The sequence below is a fragment of the Ailuropoda melanoleuca genome, chromosome 1 (assembly GCF_002007445.2).
Source record: "Ailuropoda melanoleuca isolate Jingjing chromosome 1, ASM200744v2, whole genome shotgun sequence".
In the NCBI taxonomy this organism is placed as follows: domain Eukaryota; kingdom Metazoa; phylum Chordata; class Mammalia; order Carnivora; family Ursidae; genus Ailuropoda; species Ailuropoda melanoleuca.
The window spans coordinates 197,984,010-198,009,641 of record NC_048218.1 but is presented as its reverse complement, the minus strand read 5'-3'; the positions used below and the strand labels follow the sequence as shown (position 1 = coordinate 198,009,641).

General features: G+C 43.5%; 1 protein-coding gene across 4 annotated transcripts in view; it reads left to right on the top strand.

Moving 5' to 3' along the window:
* ZC3HAV1 (zinc finger CCCH-type containing, antiviral 1) overlaps window positions 1–23,718 on the top strand; it is a 61,865-nt gene extending 38,147 nt beyond the window's left edge. The window contains exons 8-15 of one of the 4 annotated variants that reach the window (XR_004618876.1): window positions 1,410–1,530; window positions 5,058–5,160; window positions 6,236–6,317; window positions 7,083–7,213; window positions 7,597–7,733; window positions 16,376–16,541; window positions 20,574–20,736; window positions 23,334–23,718. Coding sequence is in view for 3 of the 4 variants with exons in the window: in XM_011218312.3 (XP_011216614.1) it covers window positions 1,410–1,530; window positions 5,058–5,160; window positions 6,236–6,317; window positions 7,083–7,213; window positions 7,597–7,733; window positions 16,376–16,641 (840 nt within the window). In the remaining variant the exon portion in view is untranslated. Of the gene's footprint in view, window positions 1–1,409; window positions 1,531–5,057; window positions 5,161–6,235; window positions 6,318–7,082; window positions 7,214–7,596; window positions 7,734–16,375; window positions 20,310–20,573; window positions 20,810–23,333 lie in introns of those variants that run through there. The other 3 variants (XM_034637782.1, XM_034637777.1, XM_011218312.3) reach the window with 3 other exon arrangements.
* The last annotated feature ends 1,914 nt before the right edge of the window (window positions 23,719–25,632 follow it).

Here is a 25,632-nt window from a genome sequence, read left to right as displayed (position 1 = left end):
CGTGTGACTCAGCCCCGCATCATCTAATCGTGGCAGTCTCATTTCCTGCTGCCCGATGAGTATGGCAGCCTTGTTTACAATTATCCTGGTAGATGATGTCCCAGCAGCTGCTGCAGCAAACCTCTTCGAGGTGTAACTGAAGCGTTGGGTGCTGTTGTTCAGAAAGTTCCGCTAAAGGTAGCCTCCTTATCACTGCCAGCCGTTTGTCCTGGTTCTTCCTTCTGAACCCCATTCTCGTTTATTCCCGCTTTGCACTGTGTGCAGATATCTGAACCCAGCTTCCCAACCCTCACTGTAGTCCTCCCCAGGCTAGAGAGACCTGGTTCAGGCCCTTCTCCATCCAGGACATTTTCCTTGGAGGCTTTCATTGCGGCCCCCTCCCCTTACATCCAGCAGGCTTGTTCACCGGGGAAGAGGGAGGGGGTGGGTGTAGCTGAAAGCTGCAGAGCCCACAGTGTCATTAAAGGGACAGAGAACAACTCCCTGCCACCGGCTGGGAATTTGCTGTCATTAGCTTCTACATTCTAGATCATGAGGAACAAGTCTCTCTTTACCATTAAATATTGGGAACCCCTGCTATTAGGGCTTACATCCAGTCTGCCCTGGTCTGCCACCCCTGCATAGGGTGTGGACAGTGGAATGGTGGCCTAGCTTGTCTCCTTGCTAAAATCAACACACTATTGTTTACCCACCCAGTTCTGAGGGTCAGACCATCGTACAGGCCTTGAGACCAGAGATTCTATACTTACATTTTTGGGGCGGTGTCCCTTGCCTCTTTCATTACAGCCACAGTGAATGGCAAATCCAAGGGCTCTTTCAGTGTTGTTGACCAACTGGGGGGGGCAGTCCATTTTATTTGCTTAGCGTGGTTCAGGACAGAGGAGAAGGGGGAGGTCATTTCCATTTGGACCGTGGTATGCTCATCGGAGCTTCCCTGCTTTTTACGACAGCTCGAAACTGCTTGCTCACACGTGATGGTGTAAAAACAGCCAGGAACGATGTTCTACCATGTTCTACTTCATGCCCGAGTGTTGGATTCTGTTAGGCAGCGAGGGCAGATGTGATTTCCGTACCATGGGTATAAGTGGCTCTGTACGCTTTGGGTCTTACTTTACAGAAGGTGTAAAAAGGACATTGCAAAGAGCTCCATTTTTCAGGCATCCACCAAGCATGGTCCATTCCTGCAAGGTAGACTGTTCTCTTCTAGCGCCGTGGTGGGGACGCCACAAGACCGTGTGACCTGGCCCCAGCCCGGCAGCCTTTACAATCTGGTTTGGGAGGCAAGATGTGTTCCTGTGGAAATCCCATGGCTAAAATACAATTGTATAGGATATAATGGTAGAGATTTCTTAAAAGCTTACCCGGAAGTGTCTTTACCTTTTGTTTTTGTTTTTTGTTTTTTTAATTAGGCTGACCGTCAGCAAGTTTCAAGCGTCGACTCCTCCTACCTGGAGTCCTTCTTCCTGTGCCATCCAAGGGGGATTGTGCCGTTTCAGGCGGGTTCGCGGAACTACGAGCTGAGTTTTGTGGGTAAGACTCTGCGCTTGGCAGCGGTGCCCGTCGTTCGGATCTGGCCTGCGGTGTCCACGTGGGGGCGGGAGCAGAGGGAGATGCATGCTGTACTGAGGATCAGGGATCTTTTCAGCAAGGCACACGGTATGATGGGGCGGGGGCCAGCGGCTCTCAAGAGGCCTGTGCTCGAGAACCTCGGCTCTGACAGCAGTAGAGACTTTGGGCCCATCTGTGTCTTCAGAATTGTAGAACCTTGCTGTTCCGTTGGGGCTTCATCATCTAGGTGATTGGTTTTATCTGTCAGCTTTTCTAAAGACTTTGCCTTCCAGCATGTTCATTTGAGCCCCCCTGGAAAGGCCTTCAGCTTAGCTTCTAGCAATCTGTGTTAGTAAGAAGCCAGGGCAAGAACCGCCCTCCCTCTGAATGTGCTGTCCCATCAGCTGCACCCCTGGGACACTTCCCTGCATACGTCAGATGGTTGCCCTTTCTCCATCAGCCCTGCAGGGGCTTTGAAAGAGATAAAGACTTTCTTGGGTCCTTGACATTCCAGGTGGTGCCTGAGGTTTGGGCCCTGTACCAATTACTGTGTATTAAGTAATGTAGCTTTGAAAGACCTTTATACCAACTACTGTATTTTGTAAAGCAATCTGGTTCTACATATCAAGAGATATTAAAATATGCTTGCTTTGGGGTGCCTGGCTGGCTTAGTCAGTAGAGCATGCAACCCTTCATCTCAGGATCGTGAGTTCAAGCCCCATGTTGGACATGAAACCTACTTAAAATTAAAAAAAAAAAAAAGCTTGCTTTTTTCATTCTCCTAAGAATCTTTCTAAGGAAATAATTCACCAGAAGGAAAAAAAAGCGATGAGCATGAAGATCTTTAGTAAAGCCTGTTTGACATACTACAGTAGAGGAACAGCCTGTGGGGGTAGTAGCATAGTGACCAAAGCAATTGGGGTATTAAATTTCGATGGAGAACTGCTTAAAAATTATGATTATGAAAACTGCACAGTAAAAGCAAAATTTATGTTGTTAAACGAAAAAGACAAAACCCCAATTTATGCTTTTGTGCCTTTCTCTTTAGCTGCTGTGTTTCAAATGAAAAGTTTTTTTTTTAATGAGAAGTTTTTTAAAAAAAGTTTAATATGCATGGTAAATGCAACAATGTATGCATGTAGACCAAGACCAGAAGAGAATAGGAAGAAATGGACATCTCTTCTGTTGGATGGTGAAATTAAGAATGGCTTAAATCAAAATTTTTTTCTTTGGTTTTTATTCTATTGTTTTGGCAATTTGAAAAGTTGGGGGAGAGTGGAAAATCAATAACGTACCTTGTTTCCGAATCAGGAGAAATTTGACCAGCAATTTTGTTCACTTGGTTCATAGAAACTAGTTCAGAGGCGTTTGTGGTATTCTAGGTGATTTTTTCCTATTTCTTATATTCTGACATTCATTAAACTAGTACTGGAGTGCCGGCTCTGTTGCTAGGCACTGTTCTAGGTGTGGGCATCAGGCAATTTCTGAAAGTGGTAACAGCTCTGGGGAAAGTGAAGCAGTGTGATGAAGAAGCCAGAGAATTGGAGGAGTCCCTAGGAGAGCATCTAGTTTTGTCCCGGGAGGAACCTTTGGAAGGGAGCAGCCTGTGCACATGGGAAGGAGGGCCCCCAAGAGAGGGAGGGGCTGGCGCTAAGACTGTGAACTGTAGACAAGCTGGCGGTTTCAAAGAACAGTGAGAAGGTCTAAGAGATGAGAGCTGCAAGAAGGTTTGGAGCAGAGTTGTGGCACCACCTCATTTTTTAAAAAGGATATATTTAATTATTTTGGGGGGGTGTGCACACGCACGAGTGGGGGAAGGGCAGAGAGGATCAGGCAGAAGGAGAGGGAGTAGAGCAGACTTCTTGCTGAGCCTGGAGCCAGACTGGGGCTTGATCTCTTGACCCTGAGATCATGACCTGAGCCAAAATCAAGAGTCCAGCGCCTAACCAGCTGAGCCACCCAGGCTCTGTGCACCATTTCATTTTATCTTTTGTTTATTTTTGTTCACTTTGCATCAACTATACTGAAGCATGATTGCTTCAATAAAATGCATGCATTTTTTTAAAGATTTTATTTATTTGAGAGAGAGAGAGAGCACAGCCAGGGGGAGCAGCAGAAGGAGAGAAAGAGGCAGGCTCCCCGCTGAGCAGGGAGCCAGACGTGGGGCTCGATCCCAGGACCCTGGGATCATGACCTGAGTCGAAGGCAGATGCTTAACTAACTGAGCCCCCAGGTGCCCTGAGATGCATCCAATAGTGTGCAGTTGGATGAGCGCTGACTTTTGCATGCAACTGCTATCCTGAACAAGATCTAGAACATTCCCATAAATCCAAAAAGTTTCTTCATGCCCCTTTGCAGTCGGTCTCTCCCCACCCCCGTTTCCTCTCTGTCACTATAGGTTAGTTTTATCTATTCTAGAACATCATATAAATAGCATCTTGTGGTATATATTCCGCATGTGGGTGGCTTCTTTCACTCAGAATGTTTTTTAGACCCATCTATGTTGTTGCATGTCCAATAGTTCTTCCCTTTTCAGTGCTGAGTAATGCTTCATTGTAAGGCTACACCATGGTTTGTTTTTATGCATTCACGCTTAGTATTTTGGTTGTTTTCACTTTTTGGTTATTAGAATAATGCCAGTAGGATCATTTAAATGCAAGTGTTTGTGTGGTGTAAGTTTTCATTTCTCTTGGGTGAGTACAAAGGAGTGAGATTGCTAGATCACGTAGGGCTACATGTTTAACTTTATACGGAACTGCCTAATGGTTTTCCAAAGTGGCTGTGCCATTTTATACTTTCACTAGCAATGTAAGAGGATTTGCTTTTTTAAAAAAGATTTTATTTATTTATTTGAGAGACCAAGAGAGAGCACCAGTGCGTGTGTAAGGGTAGAGGCAGAGGAGGAGGGAGAGAGAATCCCAAGCCAACTCCCCACTGATCACAGAGCCCGATGCAGTGCCTGATCCCACCACACTGAGATCACAGCCTGAGCCAAAACCAAGAGTCGGTGCTCAACTGGCTGAGCCACCCAGGCGCCCCAGATGGTTTACTTTTTCAAGAGCTCCCTCTGACTGCAGCTTGGACCCGGGTCTGTAAGATGCATGAATGGGAAATGACATTTCACACTTGATAGACAAAAATCCTTCAAGATCTAGCTACCACATTCCAACCCCTAACCATTGATGCCTGGTTTAGGGCAGCTGACCTGGATGATGTCTTGTTATCTGGCTGCCCTAGTCCTTCCCTTTATGATCGGGCTTTGATTTACAGATTAGATTAATTGTGGACTGCTAGTCTCATTACGTCTTTGTTTTCTGGGTCTTAGCATCAGGGCAGTGAAGGATATAAGTGTTTAATCATGGCCAATTCCCATCCGAAAGGATTTTCTCTATTCATACTTATTACAGTTCAGTCGTGAATATTTGCTGTGTAGCCTACAAAAAATAACAGGACATCGTTTTCTAGGACTAATCCTCGGTTCTTGTTTATTTTCCTTTTTCTCTCTAAAGGCATGATTCAAACAAACCTAGCTTCCAGGACCCAAAAAGATGTTGTCAGAAGGCCAGCATTTATGTCTTACAAGGATGTGCAGCAGATTAAAAGTGGGTTCAAGTAAGTATTGGGAAGCACTGCCTACCGGCAGATGTTTGAGATGGTCAGCCGCGGGTGTCAGCAGCTTACACCTGAATCTGTGTTCTTGAAATCTTCCTGCTTGCATTACACAGTGGTTTCCTTAGCATTGTCTGTGCTCGTGAAGCAGGACAGTGTGCCCGAAGGGGTAGGCGAGCAGGAAGTCCACCTCTCCTCCATCTGCTCATGAAACTCAGTAAAAACTACATCGTTCATGAACAGTTTTGGAGATGGATTCCCCCCCACACCGGGGTGATATGTGGTTACATAAAACAGATTTCAAGGCGGGTGTAAAGTCAAGCAGGACATTTTTGTAGTTGATTTATACAAATTTTTATCCAAACAAGGTATATACATTTGCATTTGGTAGATTTGTCTCTTAAGGCTCTTAATCTATTACATTTCCCCTCCTTTACTTTTTTATAAGAAACTAATAGCTGTGAATTGTCTGTAAAGAAGACTTTTTCCTCCTGGGTAACTATACTCTGAAATACAGTTCGTACAGGAAAGACAGCAGGATTCTTCCCCCGGTGCCTCAGTGTACCTTCCCCCTGTGCCTCGGTGTATCTTCCCCCCATACCTCGGTGTACCTTCCCCCCGTGCCTCGGTGTACCTTCCCCCTGTGCCTCGGTGTACCTTCCCCCTGTGCCTCGGTGTTCCTTCCCCCCCCGAGCTTCGGTGTACCTTCCCCCTGTGCCTCGGTGTTCCTTCCCCCTGTGCCTTAGTGTTTATTGTTTCACAGAGATGCTGTAAGATATCTTAATGCTCACATATTAGGTCCTCTGAAGGTTGAGCAGAAATCTAAAACAGAATGAATGCTTTTGCATTTTAAATCAATGGGAAAATCACATTCACTTACCAAATTATGAATAATGACTGCATTTTTTAAAAAGCATGATTACTAGTACATCTGTACCAGGAATATGCAGGAATATAATCCAAAATAAAGTACAAAGAAAAAATTCTCTGGGAAACCTTGGCTTAGTGGCTGGAATTTCAGGATAGAACTTGGGCATATGGAACAGGGAACGAAGTAAGTTCTTTCTCTTCTTTGTAGCTGTCAGCCGGCACAGACCCCGTCAGAGCCTTTAACTTCGACATTGCATTCTCAGTGGGACTTTGGTTTGAGTGGATATAAGGTACTTGGTTTTTACTTTTTAGTGTGTAAATTGTTTAAAGTGGGGGGAAAGTACTTAGCTGTAAATGTGTGTATTTGTTTGGATGAAAGGATGAATGGTTTCTGTAAAACTCTTGGGTCAAGATTCCAAATGGTAACTGTGTTACCCTCCCAGAGAGCAGCTGCCCTCTCCGGTGCACCTCATTGTCCAGCCACGCACAATCTCTTATGGGCGCATCCTTACAGCAACCCTATGAGATAGATACATACCATCATCTCCACTTTTTGGATGAGAAACCTGAAAGTCAGAGAGTAAAAGCACCTGGTCTCTAGTTGGAGTTAAAAGGCAGGTTTCTGTGGGAGCATACACACTGCCTCACCTCATCACCTAACTTGGACGGGGCAAGACTCCTACATCACTTAGCTTCCACGTCGTGCTCCAGCTTTGGGTGTAGGCCTCTCTGCTTGGATGCCTTGCTCTAGCTTTAGGCAAGGAACTCACCAGGTCTTTAGAGTAAATCTGACACCTCCAAGGGGCGTCCCTTTGCCCTTAAGCATGATGCTAGCCCTAAGTCAGCCTGCACAGATGGGCCCAGTGCTGATGGGCCAGTGCCAGCTAGTTCATTACTAAAATGAACCTCCAGATGTGGAAACCCTCAACCAGCTTATCCCACCTGCTACCAGAAGTCTGGCAAGGGTACTCCATGGCATAGGGGCCATGCGTGTGGATATAGTATGCTTTAAATGTCTCCTGTTTCACATTTTACCTATTTTTAAAATTTTTCAGTTGTTAGAGATCGATAATCGCTGTCCGGAATATTCCATGATAAGTGAGTATTTCAAAGCTTCCATGAAAAATTTCAAGATTGAGAAGATAAAGAAGATCAAGAATACAAAGCTCTTGGATACTTTTGAAAGGTTGGTGGTCATGTTATCAGGTTTTGTTTTGTTTTGTTTTAACATAAAGTTTGAAAGGATCAGTTAAGAGCTATATTTTAAAATCTGTTCATTGGTTTATTTAACAGTCAAGAGGTTTTTCAGTGTCTGGATATTTTTTCATTTTGTAAACTCGAACTTCTCTCTTTCGGCTTCAGTATTACAACTCTTTGATTTAATGTATCTATCATTTAAAAGTTCTCATAAATTTACTTTTCTGCACCTGGTGCATTCGTGTTAGAAGCTCCATTCTGAAAGTGGGTGGAATCCAATTTTAAGACGATTAGACTTTATTGGGATTAATGTCATTAACCAGAGTGGGAGAGGAATGCTCTGGGCGTTAAGTCTCACATTTCCTCTATTAGGAAAAAAATGAAGATGAACAACAGAACGGAGAAAATCCTATTTTATGCAACAAGCCGCATGCACTTGGAGTCTATCTGTGAGAATAATTTTGACTGGATCTTACATGGAACTGGTGGTGAAACCAAATATGGAAAAGGTTTGTGCTGGACTAGGGAAGCCTAACTAGTAGAGTTATAACTCAGGGTCAGTTACGTGGTGTAAGTCATGATTTTGTACTAACCAGCATGTGTGGGCTCTTGCATGCATGGAGAATTAAGCTCATGTTAACCTTAACGGCCCAAATTAGAGTAGTACATTGACTTGGGACTTGAGTGCTGTATCAGCCCTGCTCCCGTCTTGGGTTTTTGGGAGGTGGAAGGATGGAAGAGTCTCATACATGCTTTGACCTGTTGGCTACATTGTCTACCTTACTATTCACTTCTACCCGTGGCTCTTCCTGACTTAAGTACAACCCTGCGAAGCCACTACAAGTAGCCTGCCGTTGCCACTGATGGGTTCTTTTTTTTTATTATTTAAAAAAATTTTTTTTAAAGATTTACTTATTTATTAATTCAACAGAGATAGAGACAGCGAGCGAGAGAGGGAACACAAGCAGGGGGAGTGGGAGAGGAAGAAACAGGCTCATAGCGGAGAGCCTGATGTGGGGCTCCATCCCATAACACTAGGATCATGCCCTGAGCCGAAGGCAGATGCTTAACCGCTGTGCCACCCAGGCGCGCCCCCCCTTTTTTTAAAGATTTTATTCATTTGAGAGACAGCACGAGCAGGGGGAGGGACAGAGGGAGAGGGAGAAGCAGGCTCCCCCGCTGAGCGGGAAGCCCTCAGGGCTCCATCCCTGGACCTTGAGATCATGACCTGAGCCGAAGGCAGATGCCTAATAGACTAAGCCCCCAGGTGCCCCGCCCTCATTTTTTAATAAGATTGTTTTTTGGTGTTGGGTTGTACCTTCCGTGTAATTCTTAAAATAAGCAAACACAACGAATCACTCATCTTAAGGGAAAAATTAATAGTATATTAAGTTTCAAAGTGGGCTCAATTCACACAATGAAGATTAAATTCACACACACTGCGGAAAGCAAGAAACCAATCAGTCAGCCAAAAAATATTTTTGAGTGCCTTCAATACACTAGATACTGGGGGACATAGCGTGAACAAAGTGGACATGGCCCCCACCAAAATTACTTCCCATCATTAATCAAGTGATGGCAAATGTGCAACTACTGCAGAGGGAGTGAACAGGTCCTATGGACACCTAACCTGGCTGGAGAGGTGTTTCCAAGGAAAGGCACAGGAGGGGTCATCTATGTTTCAGAGTCCCTGTGGAGAGTGAGCGCCAAGTGGTGTAAGATACAGTGCCACGGGAAAGAGTTGACACTTGACCCTGAGGGCATGGGAAGCTAATGAAGGAGTTTAAGCAGGGGAATGACTTGATGAGAATTTCATGTGCATTAAGTTTAAATGCATCAATAAAGGGGCGCCTGGCTGGCTCAGTTGGAAGACCATGCGACTCTTGATCTTGGGGTTGTGAGTTCAAGTCCCATGTTGGGTGTAGAGATTGCTAAAATAAATAAGTAAACTTTAAAAAATGCCTCACTAAAACTGACCTAGAAATGTTTGGAGAAAGCGGGATGACCGCCTTGGGTGAAATACGTCTCTCTTATGTTAGAACTCAGAGGAATATTTATCGTAGAAAATGGGAATATGGTATATACGTGTTCTTAGGTTTTGGCCCTCATTGGCTCTGATAGTGACATGCATGGGTGTGTAGTCTGTTTTTCCTGTTTTGTACATGAAAGGGCTCTGAAACCCTTTGAAATATATCTTGATAGTTTGATAATGTTACTCACTCACTATCACTTCTTTAACTTAACGAAAGAGGAGAGTTCCTGATAGCCAAGAAAAACCCCTGTGAGTGGTGTGAAACAGAGACTAAGTTGGAGTCTGCAGTTCTCACAGATGGGGGCAAGATGTCTGTCTGGGAACTGTGCCCCTTTTGCCCACGGCACCCTCCCTTGAGAAGGTGGTGATCCTTCTACCTGGCCTGCCTCCTGTTACCTGGAGTTAGAAGATGTTTTTGTGTTGTTCGTATTTATTTTTCATATCAATTTTCCACTTCCATCATCTGTGATGGTATTAGCCCCGGCTAGATAGATGTGTATGAACCATTGCGCCCATAATCTTAAAAAAGTTCAGGCATTTGTTCTAAAAGAGGCCAAGTGGTAGACTTCAGAGATACTGGTCCTCTCTGAGGGAAAACAAAACCCCCCTCTTGCACATGTGAAACCTCTCTGGTTAGGCTGTTAGCTGCACGATTTTGCATATGACTGTGTTAAGGAGAGTATCAGGAGAGTGAAATGTGCCTGGAACAGTAGGAGGGCTCTGGGTTGCCTTTGATAAATTGGAGGCAGGAAGAGAGCATCCGATGGGAAATGGAGGATCAGAGAAGAAGGCAGGTTAGTTGGAGAGTTGATAAGAGCTGGGATGTGGGAGCCAACCTGCTGAACAGTCCGCACTGAGGATAAGAACAACATTTAGGTAAATGGCACTCAACTTTGCAGTCAGAGGAGATGATGAAAACTCCGATTTGGATAAAAAGTGGAAGCAGGGTGAAATTAGAAAAAAAAAAAGCACATGTTTGGGGGCGTAACTAAGCAAAGAAGGACTGGTCCTGGTTAAAAACTGGATTTAGGAGGCCATAGGGGAGGCATATAAGGCTGGGGAAATACCTGGGATCCAGGGTGCTGCAGGCATTGACATATATAAATCTCCCAAAATCCTCAACCCAGGTACCTCTCAGTGGTTGGAAAGAAAGAAACAAAGATGTTATTTTTGATAATATGAGTGGCTGTGTAGAAAACCCAGAAGAATCCACAGAGAATTGGAATGTTGGTATTCTAGCCAGGAAGTGGGACACTTGCATTCCTCTGCCATTGGACTCCTCTCCGTCATCCCTGACGGGCCCAGCATGCTGGAGCCCAGGATGCCTGAATAACCCAGTTAGAGCCAACTTCACACTTTGGGACTCCCAACCTAGAAGAAGGTCCCTTTCCCTGGTATTCAGAGTTCTTTCTAGTTAATAAAGCCCATTATTGCAGTGCATGTCCAGATCCTTTGGTTATCAAAAGCTGACCATGATTCTTTCTTTCTCCTTATAGATTCCTTCCAGTGATTTCTTATTCTCTCTGAGTCAAAGAATATGTCTGGCTAAAATGAAAGATGGTTATATAAAGAATTATAAAAAGAAAGAAAAAGCACAATATTATCCCATTATGTCAGCTATACTAAATAAATGAAAAAATGAATAAAGTAGATTACAGCATATTGTGAAGTCTAAATACGACCTCTAGGGCAAACAAAAGCTAGCTAGGTAAAAAAACAAGACAAAACAAAACAAAACAGTTGGGAGAAGAGTGTTTATGAAGAACGGAGATTGACAAAGGCCAGGGAGGCTGTGGACAGCACAGGACATTTAAGGTCTGGTGGCAATGACAAAGGATGAGGCTGGAGCTGGAGGGTAGTGTCTGATCCTGAAACACCTTGCAAGCCATGTGAAGGGGAGGGATTTTATCCAGGAGTCAATCACAAACCACCAGTGGCTTTGAGAAGAAAGTGCAGATAACTCTGGCTGCACATAAGAAAGGAGAGGCAGGACCAAGCCTATTGGACGAAAGAGTAGGTAGGGAGGTTGTTTTAAGAGTCCAGGCCACAGGGTGCCTGAGTGGCTCAGTTGGTTAAGCGACTTACTCTTGGTTTCAGCTCAGGTCCTCCTGATCTCAGGGTTACGAGGTCGAGCGCCACCTTGGGCTCTGTGCCCAGTGTAGAGTCTGCATAAGACTCTCTGTCTTTGTCCCTCTGCCCCTCCCCCCACCAAAATAAATAAAGCTTAAAAAAAAAAAAAAAAGATTCAGGCCAGGAATGAGGGTGGCCTAGATCCAAGTAGAAGGATGAAGGGATGAAGAGGATATTGGGGTTCAGGGAATCTATCACTTATAAGAGGTGTTTGCAATAAGATGGAGTCCAAGTTTTAGGAGAGTGTGCTATAAGGCTGGGTCTTAGGGTTGGCTCATTTAAGCAAATATAGATTCTAGATTATATAAAAGTGATTTTTAAAAACAACTGATGATCCATTTTAAAAATCAGTTCTTTAGGGGCGCCTGGGTGGCACAGCGGTTAAGCGTCTGCCTTCGGCTCAGGGCGTGATCCCGGCGTTCTGGGATCGAGCCCCACATCAGGCTCCTGTGCTATGAGCCTGCTTCTTCCTCTCCCACTCCCCCTGCTTCTGTTCCCTCTCTCACTGGCTGTCTCTATCTCTGTCAAGTAAATAAATAAAATCTTTAAAAAAAAAAAATCAGTTCTTTAGGGTAATGGTTACTCTTTTCTGAATGGTGAATGATAAAGATATCCTCCAAACACCTAGAATAACTGTATAAAAAATCTTTTGTCATTGGCTTCACTTGCTTTCATTTGGTTACCACTGATAAGGAAAAATAGCGGAATAGGGGTGCCTGGCTTGCTCAGCTCAGGTGCCTGGTTGGCCCAGAGCATGGAACTCCCGATCTCTGGGGGTCGTGAGTTTAAGCCTCACATTAGGCATGGAGCTTACTTAAAAAAAATAGTTTGGGGCACCTGGGTGGCTCAGTCGGTTAAGTGTCCGACTCTTGATTTCAGCTCAGGTCATGATCTTGGGGTCGTGAGATCAAGCCCCGGGTCGAGCTCTGCTCTGGGTGTGGAGCCTGCTTGAGATTCTCTCTCTCTTCTTCTCCCCCTCCCACCCCCCGCTTGGTGGATGCTCTCTCTCCTCTCTCGCTAAAATAAATAAATACATCTTTTAAAAAATAGCTGAATAATCAAATCAGTACTGAGACTTTATTACAAAATAGGAAAAAATAATTTAACAAATATAAAAGCAACTCAGTGCTATTAAAATATGCACAACTATCTCTGAATGTTGCAAATAGGTCTTATGGCTTTATCAAGCAATAAAAATGTACACTCAAGAAAAATACAGATGAAATTTTTGTCTGCTGATTTTATTCCATTTGCTTTAAGTCAAATATATTTTTACCAGTAACTCCATACTATTTATTTGACACCTTTTACATGCATAAGTGGAGTTCACTTATCTGGAAAGATTCACTTTCTGAAAGATAACTTGGAATCGGAAGGAGTGAACAACTGTGTTATGAGTAGCCTAAGTTGTTGTCATAAAATCCCTATACTGAGGATTGTGTATGTTTTTTCTTGGGAGCCTCTCAGAATCATTTAGTCTTATTTCAAAACAGTGGTTTTTTTTTTTTTTTCTCAGCTCAGCAAGTGTGGAGTGGGAGTAAAGAGACGCTAGAGGTGGGCAGCAGGAAGAAAATTAGCAGTTTTAGGTGGAGAATGAGAGGGGGAATGATCTGCAAGATGCAAACACAACTTAACATTTCTCTTTCATACCGTGTATAGATCATCAGTATAAGAGTAAATGGCTCTGTCCCCCTCAGTAACTCAACAGGGCATCCCTAGTTGTAATATCATATATCAGAATTAATATCTACATCTGACGCATCAGGAAAAGAAAGGGCAAAATGACTTGTTCTATTTTTTAAAAAATGTTTTTTTTTATTTTATGTATTTATTCAACAGAGATAGAGATCGCCAGCAAGAGAGGGAACACAAGCAGGGGGAGTGGGAGAGGAAGAAGCAGGCTCATAGCAGAGGAGCCTGATGTGGGGCTCGATCCCATAACGCCGGGATCACGCCCTGAGCCGAAGGCAGATGCTTAACCGCTGTGCCACCCAGGCGCCCCTATTTTTTAAATCAGAGAAGAGTATATGTTTTAGAAAGATTTCCTGACAAAATAGCTTTAATTGTTTAGAAGTTCCAGAAATTGACACATGAGGAGTGGCTCTTGGCAGACTTAGAAATGACTTATGACTGTACTGTGATGCACAGGTACGGGTAGTGTGATATAGTTGTAGTGGGTGCCCATCAAAATAGAAATAAAGAAGCCACAGGGGCGCCTGGGTTGTTCACTCGCTTAAGCATCTGACTTCGGCTCGGGTCATGATCTCGGGGTTCTGGGATCGAGTTCTGAGGCGGGCTCCCTGCACTGTCGGAAGTCTGCTTCTCCCTCTTCTTCCCCTCTGCCCCTCTCCCCACTTGTGTGCTCTCTCTCTCAAATAAATAAATAAATAAAATCTTTGAAAGTAAAAGAAGGTACAGCCTCTATACTCGGGGATAGCAGAGTAGTATAGAGTACGTCTGTAGTAGGTCATCTGGTAAAACCGAGGAGCTGGAACTAGCTAGGAAGGAGGGTCGTTGGCAATGACGGGTGGAGTGGGTGGCCCAATAGACTTGTGGTGGGTTGATGATTGTCGTTTGTGTCCTTGGTCATTTTCCAATTGTCTACTGGCCTACTTTGTAAGATTATAAAAAGGTCCATATGGTCACTGTCTTTTAAATATAAGCTTGTTTTGGTCCCACATCAGTAAAAAAAGAAAAACAAACAAACAAAAAAATACAGGAAAAAAAGATGTGGAAAAGCAGTTCCAAGAAAGAGCATATGAAATATGCCAGTAAGCATATGAGAAGATGCTTATTGCCGCTAGTATTAAAGGAGATGCTTATTAAAATCAGATTTTTTTTGTACTTTGTATTGACAAAAATTAAAAGGATAGTTGATATCCAGTATTGGCAAGGTTTGGAGATATGGGACTTTCTCCATTGCTGGTAAAATTTTTAGACTGCTTCTGGAGTGCAGTTTGTAATATCTGTCAAAATGTAATATGCTCATGTCCTTTGGCTCAGCCATTATAGTTTTGCAGTCTGTTTTATAGAAATACGTATACAGGCTCTCAAAGGTATATTTACTAGGATGTTTTAAAAGCATTTATTTAAAGTGTTCTTGGTAATAGCAAAAAAAATAAAAGCAGCCTACAGTTTAATCAATACAAGAGTTAAATTATGATACATCCATATGATGGAGTCCTGTGCAGCCACTGAAAAGAATGAGGTGAGGTTAAATGGGGTGACAGCAAAATTTCTAGGACTAGAGTGTAAAAAAATGCAGAACAGTTCCTACAGTATAATCCTATCAATGAACAAATAAAAGAACATCAAACTGTATCACAGTAAATGTGTTATATATGTATGTGAATGCCTAGAAACAGGTGAGAGTATCTTCACCAAGTCAGGGACTGTGTTTGGGAGGGACAGCGGGTCGGGAAGTGGTAGCTCAGTATAGGTGGACTTTCATTTCTTATTCCAAATATCGTTGAACATCATTTACCCAGAATATCCAGTATCTGACCTAGTCAGCATAAGCAGTATTTCTGGAATTCAAACATCTAAATTATAAAAAAGAAAAAAAATCAGTAATTAAAAAATAAACAAGATAAATGAAAAAATATTAAGCATTTGTTACCATAAAGAAAATGAATCCATTTTACTAATTAACTTTTGCATAGAGAATCAGAATTTGCAAACATATACACATTTCTTTTTTAAATTTTTTTAAAGATTTTATTTAGCATGAGCAGTGGGGGTGGGGGAAGGGGAGAGGGAGAAAGAATCTCAAGCAGACTCCTTGCTGAGCACGGGGCCTGACATGGGGCTTAGTCCCATGATCCTGAGATCTTGAGCCGAAATCAAGAGTCAGATGATTAACTGACTGAGCCACCCAGGCACCCCCAGATTTCTTTTTAAAAAGACAGAGAAAAATGGGGCACGTGGGTGGCTCAGTCGGTTAAACAGCTAATTTTGGCTTGGGACATAATTGCAGGGTCCTGGGATAAAGCGTGGTGTCAGGCTCCCCGCTAAGCAGGAATCTGCTTCTCCCTTTTCCTCTGCACGCACCACCCCATGCTGTCTCTCTCAAATAAATAAATAAAATCTTAAAAAAAAAAAAAAGAAAAGTATCCAGCAATGACAAAAATGAAAATAGGAAATTTTAATTTGTCAGGAAAGCATTGTTGATCTGTGTATAGAAACCTCAGTGATGCAGGGGCCCCTGGAATGCTCATTTGTGAAGCCCAAGTCTTTTGATTTAAGCTCAGGTCGTGATCTCGGGGTTGTGAGATGGAGCCCTGGCTCGGGCTCCACACTGAGAGTGGAGTCCTGCTTGGGATGCTTGCTCTCCCTCTGCCCCTCCCCCCGCTGCGTGCATGCTCTGTCTCTCAAATACATAAATAAATAAATAAATAAATAAATAAATAAATAAATAAATAAATAAAATGTTAAAAAAAAATAGAGACCTCAGTGATGCAGGGCTTGTTTTACGGTTGAGGAGGAAGACAGATCAGCTGTTCTGAAAGGGTCTACCAGGGTCGGTTGTTTGGCTGTGCTGTGCACCTCCCTCTTTCACATTTTCTAGGACCTTCCCATTAGTAGTAAATGACCTCTGTTCCTTAAAGTGTGCACAACAGAAAAAGGCCTCTGCTGGAGTGTGTTTGATTCATCCAGTTACAGTTCAGCTCACCCTGCATGATTTGCATGAGTTGGGCTGCTGTGATATCACTTGGTCACTGTAGCGGGTGGCTCATGCCATCCCTGGGAGCCCCTTGCACAGTAGCAAGTGTTTTGGTTATTTCAGTCGGGTTATATACTGGATTCAAATTTCCTTGCATAATAAACATTTTTTTTTCAGTACAAAGAAAAGTTTTTAAGTATCAGTAAGGTGTTGCTACACATGCTTAGGGGACACCCATCATCTGATGGTATGTAACTAAGCTTACAAGCGACATGCCTTCTTTCATAATAATTCTTTACCCTTTCTCTTTTTCTGATGATTTCTAGGAATTTACTTCACAAAAGATGCCATCCATTCCCATAAAAATTGCCAGTGTGATACCAAAAACATCGTTATGTTTGTAGCTCGCGTCCTGGTTGGAGATTTTACTCAAGGAGAGATGGGAAACACCAGCCCTCCCCCGCCACCATATGACAGCTACGTGGATATAAGGTTGAATCCCTCCGTTTTTGTCATCTTCGAGAAAGATCAGATTTACCCAGAATATGTGATTGAATATACTGAACTAGACAAAGCCTGCGTGATTAGTTAGAAGGGATGAACACAGCATCATAAAGGAGACCATAACCCTTTTGTTCACTTACAGAGCCAGACTGCCCCAGACAATACATTTTTACCTTTCTCATCTAGTTACCAAATGCCTTAGATCAGTGGTTCCTAAACTTTGCTATACATTTGAATCATCTGGGAAGCTTTTTAACAAGTCCAATGTTCAGATTGCACCCCGTGCCAATTAAATCACTTTCTGGTGTGAGAGCTGGGCAGTGGTGTTTTTTTAAATCCCAAAGTATTCGATTGGTGTCACAGAGTTTGGAAACCACTGTCTTAGATATAACTGGGAAAGACGGGTTTCTAAAACGTCCGTAACTGCAACAAGTTTCTCTCCCAGCTACTCTTCGTTTACTGTATGACATGGTTTGGTTTTGGTTAAATTGAAAGAAAATTAATTTGGGCAATTTGGGAGAAATCTAAAAATGCCTATGGAAGTAAGGACATAAGACCATCCCGCCTTGGGTAGACGATTATGGAAAGTTGTGTGTGGGGGGTTTTTTAGGAAAATGTGGGGCTGGGGGAAGAAAAGGTAATTTAAATGCCATTACAGATGTAACTCTACTATACCTTCGTGGTAAAACTAAGTTGGGGCACACATCACTTTATCTCTGCGTTTATTTAGGGGACTCCATTCAGGTTGGTTCTCTGGAACGCAATGAAAAGAGCCGAAAACTGGGGCTCAGAGAGAAGCAGCCAACTGGAGTTAATTGCCCCTTTGGGTTCTTTATATAATTATGGCAGAGTAGACATTTATATTCTAATATATGATTATAGAGGTTTTCAGGTTGAACTTTCATGAAGTGTCTGTATTGTGGGGGGTCTGAGTTGCAATAACCAGACTCACAGAAGCATGACTGATAAACCTGAGTGCTATTGTAGTCGTTCGCTGTAGCAGATGAGGCTCACCGAGGAATTAGGAGCAAGGCCGTCCCTACTGAAGGCTGGGCCCCTTCAGGAGGCGAGATTTGTTTCCTGGTGAGCATGGAATCAGGACAAAGAGAACAATGCCTCAAATAGGTCTTACACCTGCAAGGGGCTTCTTTTTTCTAAATGTAACGGATTGTGTGGAATTGTAGTACAGTCAGTTTTTAGAGCAGTTGAGGTTCCTGGACTAAGATTTCTTTCCTTGTCATGAATCAGGCCTTTCCTTCGAGTGTTCCTTTTCAACATTCTGTATCATTCACCAAAGTTTGCTGTTATAGCTCCTGCCAGCAGAGATGTTATAAAAGTTAATTAGTATTAGAGTTGATTTTATATTTGTCAGATTATAGATCAGTACAAACATCGCCACAACTGCTTGGTTTAAAGCACTTCACCAGTAACAAATGTATAGAGATTTTTTTTAGGGCAGGGTTATTTTCTGGGAGGCTTGTCACAAATAGTTACTCTCATTCGCTTTTTTTTTTTTTTAAATGGTAGTATGTTTTGGAGTTTTCATTCCGTGATCTTGGTTCTCACGCTTTCAGAGATGCGATTTGTCCAACTCTGATTGCCCATTAGACATCTCTAGTTGGGTATTTCACAGACGCCTCTAAAGCAACATGTCCCGAATGGAATTCTCGATCTGCCTCCTTCAAACGAATCACCTTCTCCCCTAGTATTCTGTATCCAGAAGTCATCCTTGACTTCTTCCTCTCCTTCTCCCAAGCTGTTCCCAAGTCCAATTTTCCTTCTTAAATATTTCTTTGTCCCCTCCTGAGTTGTTCTTTACTTAGCAGTAAGAATGGTCATATTTTAACATTTTTTACATAATAATCCTCAAAAATACACATCTGACCATGCCTTTAGAATAAAGTTCAACATCATTATTATGGCCCCACATGATTTCTCCCTTCCCTGCCCTCTGTCATTTATTTTCTTCTACCCAAGCCACTCTGGCTTACTTTGAATTCTTTGGTACACCTTTTCCCCTAGCTCAGTGGTTCTCAACGATCATGCCTTTTTTTTTTCTTTTGACAACTACATTGTAACATCTGCTTTATTATCCTCAAAGTGCAATCCAATTGTGATATACTCTGCCTACATATAATTTCAGAAATAAATTTAAAATTAACATTAGCATAAAAGGAAAATGAAAGGTACATTACTTGGGCACGACTATATTAGAAGACCTAAATAAGTCGTCAGATGTTTACACTTACTTATGATGAGCAAATGTACAAGAAGGTAGAAGATCAAAATTGACTTTATACAAAGTATGAGAAAAAGAAAAAGCAGGGATAGGAGTGGACCTTAGAATAAAAACTGGTGATGCATAACTTACTTGCATATGATAGTACTTGTAAAAGAAATATCGAAATAGCCTTAGTTGAAATAAAGGTACTATGCAAGAAAATCTACAGACTGTCGACATGGAGAAAATGAGGAAATATTCTATTTTTTGCAGACGAGCTGTAGGTCATACAAGAATGTCTAGCGAGACATTCACAATTCGTGTAGGGTGCAGAATAGTTTCTTATTGTGAGGAACTGTCCAAGACATTGCAAGATGTTTGGCATACTTGGCTCTCATATACTAAGTGCCAATAGCACCCTCTCCTTCCCACAGTTACAGGGCGACCATAAACCCTATCAGATCTGTTCACCCTTTCCAGAGCAGTCACATCTTGTCACATCCCGTTGGTTGGCCTGAGAGGACTCCTAGGCGATACAATCTACTTACACCCATGAATTTCTTTAAAAACCCATTTAACATCCCAACTCCGTCATAACAGAGAAACAGAAGGAAAGAAATTTGTAACGAAAATAAAAGGAGTTCAGTATGTAACTACTCAGGCATACTATGCTATCTATACGACCTCATGAAGTAGATATTTACTCCTACTTACAGTGAATGGGTTTGAATTTCAGAGTCGTTCCGAGGCTGCTTCTGAAAAAGAAGCACAGGAAAATGAAAGATGAGAGGTCTGGGTGACGCTAGGATGAAAATCAGTGTTCGGGTGAGTGATAACAGACCACTTCTCTGTGTGTGGTAAGGGAAAGAGGGCAATTGCCTTAACGGGTATAAGGGTAACAGATTGTCTGAGAGGGAAAAACGAGTGATATTCTCTCCGACGAGCTGTAGGTCCTACATAAATGTCCAGCAGGACATTAAAGAGGCGAATAGGATACAGAGTAATTCTTCGTTGTGTGGGACTAGCCCAATCACCGCAGGGCAGCATCTCCCTGGCTGCATCCACTCAGTGCCAGGAATAGTTCCCACCGGTTCTGAAGCCAACAACCCATCCATTGCCAAAATACCACAGTGAGAACCACTGACTTAGTTAATGTCTAACATCCTCCGATTCGCTTACTTTTACCTCTCCCTCCGTAAAGAGTCATCCTGTGGAGTAGATGAGATGCTTGTTTCCCCAACCCCCGGTCTTTAAAACACTGTGTGCCTTCCTTTGTTCATGTTTAGCATCTGTCCAACTTGCGGTTGGTTGTCTGCTTTCTGCATTAGAATGTAAGCTCTTGGAGGGCTGAGTCAACCCGTCTTGTTCACTGTACCATTCCTGATACTTAGCTGAGTGTTTGATACGGGGATATCTGGGATACATTGTGTTGAATAAAGTAAGCTCAGCTGTTTACATTCCAGCCGTTGAGTGTTGAGTTGTATTTCTTCTTCAAGCGTAATTCAAAACTATCCAATAAAGAAACATTAATTTTGCCCTGTTGTCTGAATTGACTGTATTTATTTCTAGGTATCTCCAAAAAGATCATCAGCTTCACACACTAATTTATTCAGTGGGGGCTAGAGGATGTGTTTGCCCCTTCCTGCTTTTTCATTCCAGGACTTGATGACCAAGGAGCTGTCAGTCAGAGGCAGGGTGGTGGTGATGGTGTAGCCCATGGTTGGTTGGCACACCTTTTGTCTCGGGGCTTAGAGGAGAGGCTGGAAGCCGTGAATATGCCTTTCTTCCTTTGTTCGCAGGGGTGGGAACGGCCAGGCTGAAGCACAAACAAGTTAAAAATACCCTATCAGTCCCTCCTTCAAAAGCTCTTCTCCACTCATTCTTTTTGAATCACCAAGCTTTGGATGGAAAGAAAGAGGAAGAAGATACCTAGATGGCAACATAAATTTGATTCAAGTGGAGGTAAAACCCGTTGGATTTGGATCTCAGTGTAAATAATGTACAGCCAATCCATTGCTCTCGAAGCACCCACATTCAAATACACAAAAATGCTAGTAAACCAAGCACAGGCAGATTGGATTTTTTCAATAAGTTATTTGTTCTATTTGTTTGTTGCTTTGTCATCAAAGGCTCCCCATTTTTCAGAAATGTTTGAGAAGATTCTATTTAAAGTCTTAATTTTTTTGTTTTACGCTTGGGAAGAGCTGCCATTAGCAGATTTCTGTGGTGGAACTCCTCAGTCCAGCATATGGTGGAAGGAGAGTGAGGGGGCATCCATTTCAGAGTCCTACCTTTGCCACTGTAGCGATAACTACCATAAGGGGCAATGCATGCTCAGTGCCAAATGTGTAGTTAGAGCCACTGGGGGCCACATTGAAGGACGCCGCTGGGAAAGAGCAGGGAAGAACAAGTAGGTTTCATTTAGAAGGCTATAACAGTGATATTAGTGCCAGTCTTTGGAGTGACTTGTTCAAAAGTCTGTGCTAGACAAGTGTGCCTGGAGTGGTCAGCACTTTGTTTAAGAGCTAGCTTCGGAATCTGAGTTGGAGGACATAGCAGAACTTAAAAGGAACTGCCTGAATCCTAAAAGCTCGACTCCTAAAATACCACTCCCATCTCATCCTTCTGTGTTTCTCTTTTCCAGTCTCTTGTGAATCTTCTTGTCCTCTTCACTCATTTCCTGGCATCTCCCCATGCTCCCTGAAACTCTACATTCCTCACTAGTCTGCTTTGAGAACTTTTTTTTTTTTCTCCCTTAACATGCTTCCTCATGAAGCTCATTTATTCCCATAATTCAGTTATCACACACTTCTGATTCCAGAATCTGGGCCTCTGCTAAGGGGTCAGATAACTTAGCCAAAGTTTTGAGGCTAATGAGAAACAGAACGAGCATTCCAAACCCCTGGAGTCTAGCTCCAGAACCCACGTATTAGCCACACTGCTAGGCTTCCTCTCTAAGGGAACGGTCCCTGCCCCTTCCCTCTGACTCCCCCCTTCCCCCATTAACTCCTGCACATACTCCTGGTCCCACCTCCACTCCTGTCAGAGTCTTGTTCTGGCTCGAAGTCTACCTCCCCACTCAAGTCCGTCATCTTCCTTCAAACATTGACTATGGACAGCCCACCTGGCACTCCTGGCCTGAGGTCTCTCTAACCTCTGTCTTCAACATCTTCACTTCCAGGCGGCCGCATCCATTGCCCTACTGCCGTGAGAACTGCTGTAGAACCGCTCTTTCTGAAACTGTAAACTAACATATCCTACCTCTGCCGAGCCCTTTAGCTCTCTTGCTCTCACATTTCCTACATCTGCTCTCTCCACATGCAGCCCCTTCTGGTCTTCCTTCCTTTCCTACCCCTGAGCCCATTCAACACCTGACTGATCCTTCAGTTAATACCTTCAATCATGCAGAATCTTTGACCTTATGTCCCATCCATTCGGCAAACCTAGCCGAGGATTCATCAAATTCTGTTCTGATAAACGACTACTTTCATTTTTATTTATTTATTTTTTAACATGAGTACTTTTAGAGACAATTAGCAGAGCAGTTTGGATTAATACCACTACGCATGCCTGGCATTCAAATTTGGCAAAGCCCTCTGCCCGCCCACCTGTCCTCCCTGTCCATATTCCCCCATCCCCACAGGACAGCTGTATTAGACCTCCACCAGCCTCCTCACATGATTCCACACCCATTCTCTGTTGAAAACAACACAAATGGCTGTTGGACCTTTTCTACTTCTTCTTAAGCCTACAAACTTGTCTTTTTATGTACTCATCCTTGCTTCTTTTCCTCTTGTCTAAATGGAAGAGGTATTTCTCCTTCTGTCTGAGGTTCACTCTTCCAGCGTCCCCGTCCTCTCCCAGTTGCCTTATGAAAATCACCCACTGAATTATCCCTCTTTTTAGTCAAATTTTCAATTTTTCCTTCTTACTGGCTCCGTTCACTTGTCATATAACTGTGCTTGCCTCTCCTGTAATAAAACACCTCTCTCAATCTTACGTCTTCCTTTAATCATTTTATCACTACCTTACCTTTTCAAATAACTTATTTTAAAAAGCTGGGCTTTCCCATTCTTTTTTTCTCTTAGCCTACAGAAGTCTGCCTTTTCTCATTATACCTCCAAAACAAACTTGCCTAGTTTACCAACACTTTTGTAGGGCAACTTCCTGCAGCATTTTATAATGCTGACCATCTCCTTGAAACTTTCTCCTCTGTGTGTCCATGAATGACTCTCGTTTTTCTCTACTCTCTCTTTATCGGTTTATATCTTAGGCTGGCTTCCCTCAGAAGCAAACAGAAAAGGATTGAATGCAAGTGGTTTATTTGGGAGGTGATCTCAAGAAATACTGGTGGAGAAGTGGGGAGGTAAGACAGGGAAAGGAAGGCAATAGAGGGCATGTTAATGACAGGGTTATAGCTGTGGGGGACTGGAGCTCAATGCCACTAAAGGACCTCTGGGAGACTATGGGACAGGATTGAATTTGTTCCACCTGAGAAACGATGCCCTGGGATATTTATCCACTACCCGGGAGGAAAAACTCTTCCTTTATCCTCTTAGGTTCAGTTTCCCAAGTGCAAATTTAACCGACAACAGACAGATTAACAGGAGGAAAAAAAACCCTCTACGTTCATCACATGCATCTGGAAATGAAGTGACTCCCTAAATGGTAAAGCTGGGGGGTTACATACTTTAGTAGGGGAGAGGAAGTGGGAGAAAAGGGTTCTGTGGGAAGAACAAATGGGTTTCTGGAGGAACGAATGAGATACAGAAGTTTGTGATAATGTTTGTTTATGCAAGTGCCAGTGACCTCCGTTTTATTTTTTCTCTTCATGGCCATAAAACTTCCCCAGAGAAAGGATCTATGGCAGCCTCACTTCCAGAAATTTCTGCTTTTTGTGAAACAAGGGAAGCTCCAAGAAGGCTTCTTTCTACATCTGTTGAATCTCAAATGTCTTTAGTTTAAAATAATCTTCATCGGGGCGCCTGGGTGGCACAGCGGTTAAGCGTCTGCCTTTGGCTCAGGGCGTGATCCCGGCGTTATGGGATCGAGCCCCACATCAGGCCCCTTTGCTATGAGCCTGCTTCTTCCTCTCCCACTCCGCCTGCTTGTGTTCCCTCTCTCGCTGGCTGTCTCTATCTCTGTCGAATAAATAAATAAAATCTTTAAAAAAAAATAATCTTCATAGCAACTCTGGGGGTCTGAGTGGGCCCCCATACCACTAATTCCCAAACAAGACTAGTCAAGGACTCCTCCTGGAATATGCCTTGGTAATTCCAATGTCCCTCAACTGCTGGCAAGCTTGCTCCTTCATTGGGGACAAAGAATCCAGGTGCAAATGCTGAGTGTCACAAGACATAGGCAAGGCATTACAAGCTACTTCTGGTTTCCTTCTGATCTTTCTCTTCCTCCCCTTGCCTCCTTAACCTTGCTATTCCTCAAGGTTCTCTTATCCCACATTTGCTTTAGGCACTGTCCATTTTGCTGGGTGAGCTGATCAACTCTCACAGCTTCAGTTACCTAACCGTCTGATGTCACTCATCTCTCTTCCCCTCACCTTTTGTTGGCTCTACACATACGTATACAACTGCCTACTGAGCATCTTACCTTGAATTGTCCATTGCAGACTCGATACAAAAACAGGTTATCGTCCCTCAAATCCTCTTCTGTTATCCCTTATCTTGCCTTGCTTTTCTAGAAATCCATTCTTCTCATAGCTGCCAGGGATCTTTCTAAAACACCTCTGCTAAATATGGCCAGGCGCTGTTTTTTAAATTGGGGGACAGAGCAATGAACAAGACAAACCAGGTTCCTGCTTTAACTGCTTGAATTCTACACATACATAAATAAAGAAGAAAAACTATCGTGGTAAGTTCCATGTAGAGACTGGGGAACTGCTTTCCATTGGGCGGTCCAGAAAGGTCTTGCTGAAGAGAAGACATTGCAGCTCAGAGATGAAAGACAGAAGGGAGACATCTAGAGCTGGGGAAAGCATCCTGGACAGAGGGCTCCTGCCACTCCCAGCTGAAATTCCTTCCATGGCTTCCCAACGTCTTCAGTAGTAAGCTCAAATTTCCAAACGTGGCAGAGAAGATCTGGCACCTGGCCATTCAGTCGCCTTCCTCTTCAGCTTCTTTACATTATGTGACATCAACTCACTCCATTCTCACAACCGCCCTGTAAGACAGCTGGTTGAGTTCCTCCAGTGGGTCTTAGTGTCTTTGTACTCTGTGGCGGCTTTAGCAGAGGCTCAAAAGCTGTCCACGAAATGAGCAAGGTGTTGGGCAGAAAGGATCACTGCTTAGTGAACAGGTCTAGACTGGTGTGGTCCAACAAAAATAAAGTGAGCCCCATAGGCTCTTTAACACTTTCTCATAGCTACATCAGAAAAGTAAAAGAAACAGATGAAATTGTAAGGACATTTTATTTAAATATCATCAGTTGAGCACGATTAAGGAAGTCATTCAGGAGACCATCTGCATACTAAATCTTCGAAACCCAGGGTGCGCATCTCACACTTACACCGCATCTCAGGTCGAACTGGTCAACATTGCAAAGCCTCGACAGCCACACGCAGCTCCTGGACCTGAGTCCTTCTGCCCCCACCTCCCCAGGGCCGCCCAGCGGCGCGCCTTCTACTTCGATACCTATTTCATCTCTGCAGTCCTTACAGGCACCCCGGATTCTCTCATTTGCTGGCATGTCACGACTCCCCCACTATCCCAGGCTCTCCCGGCAGGGACCCCCCCTAGCCCGGCGGCCGGGACGGAGCAGGCGCTCGGTAAATACGGTCCCCGCCCGGGCCGCACCTGGGGGTGGCTCGCAGGCCCCCGCTCCCCCCCCCACTCCGCCGCCGCC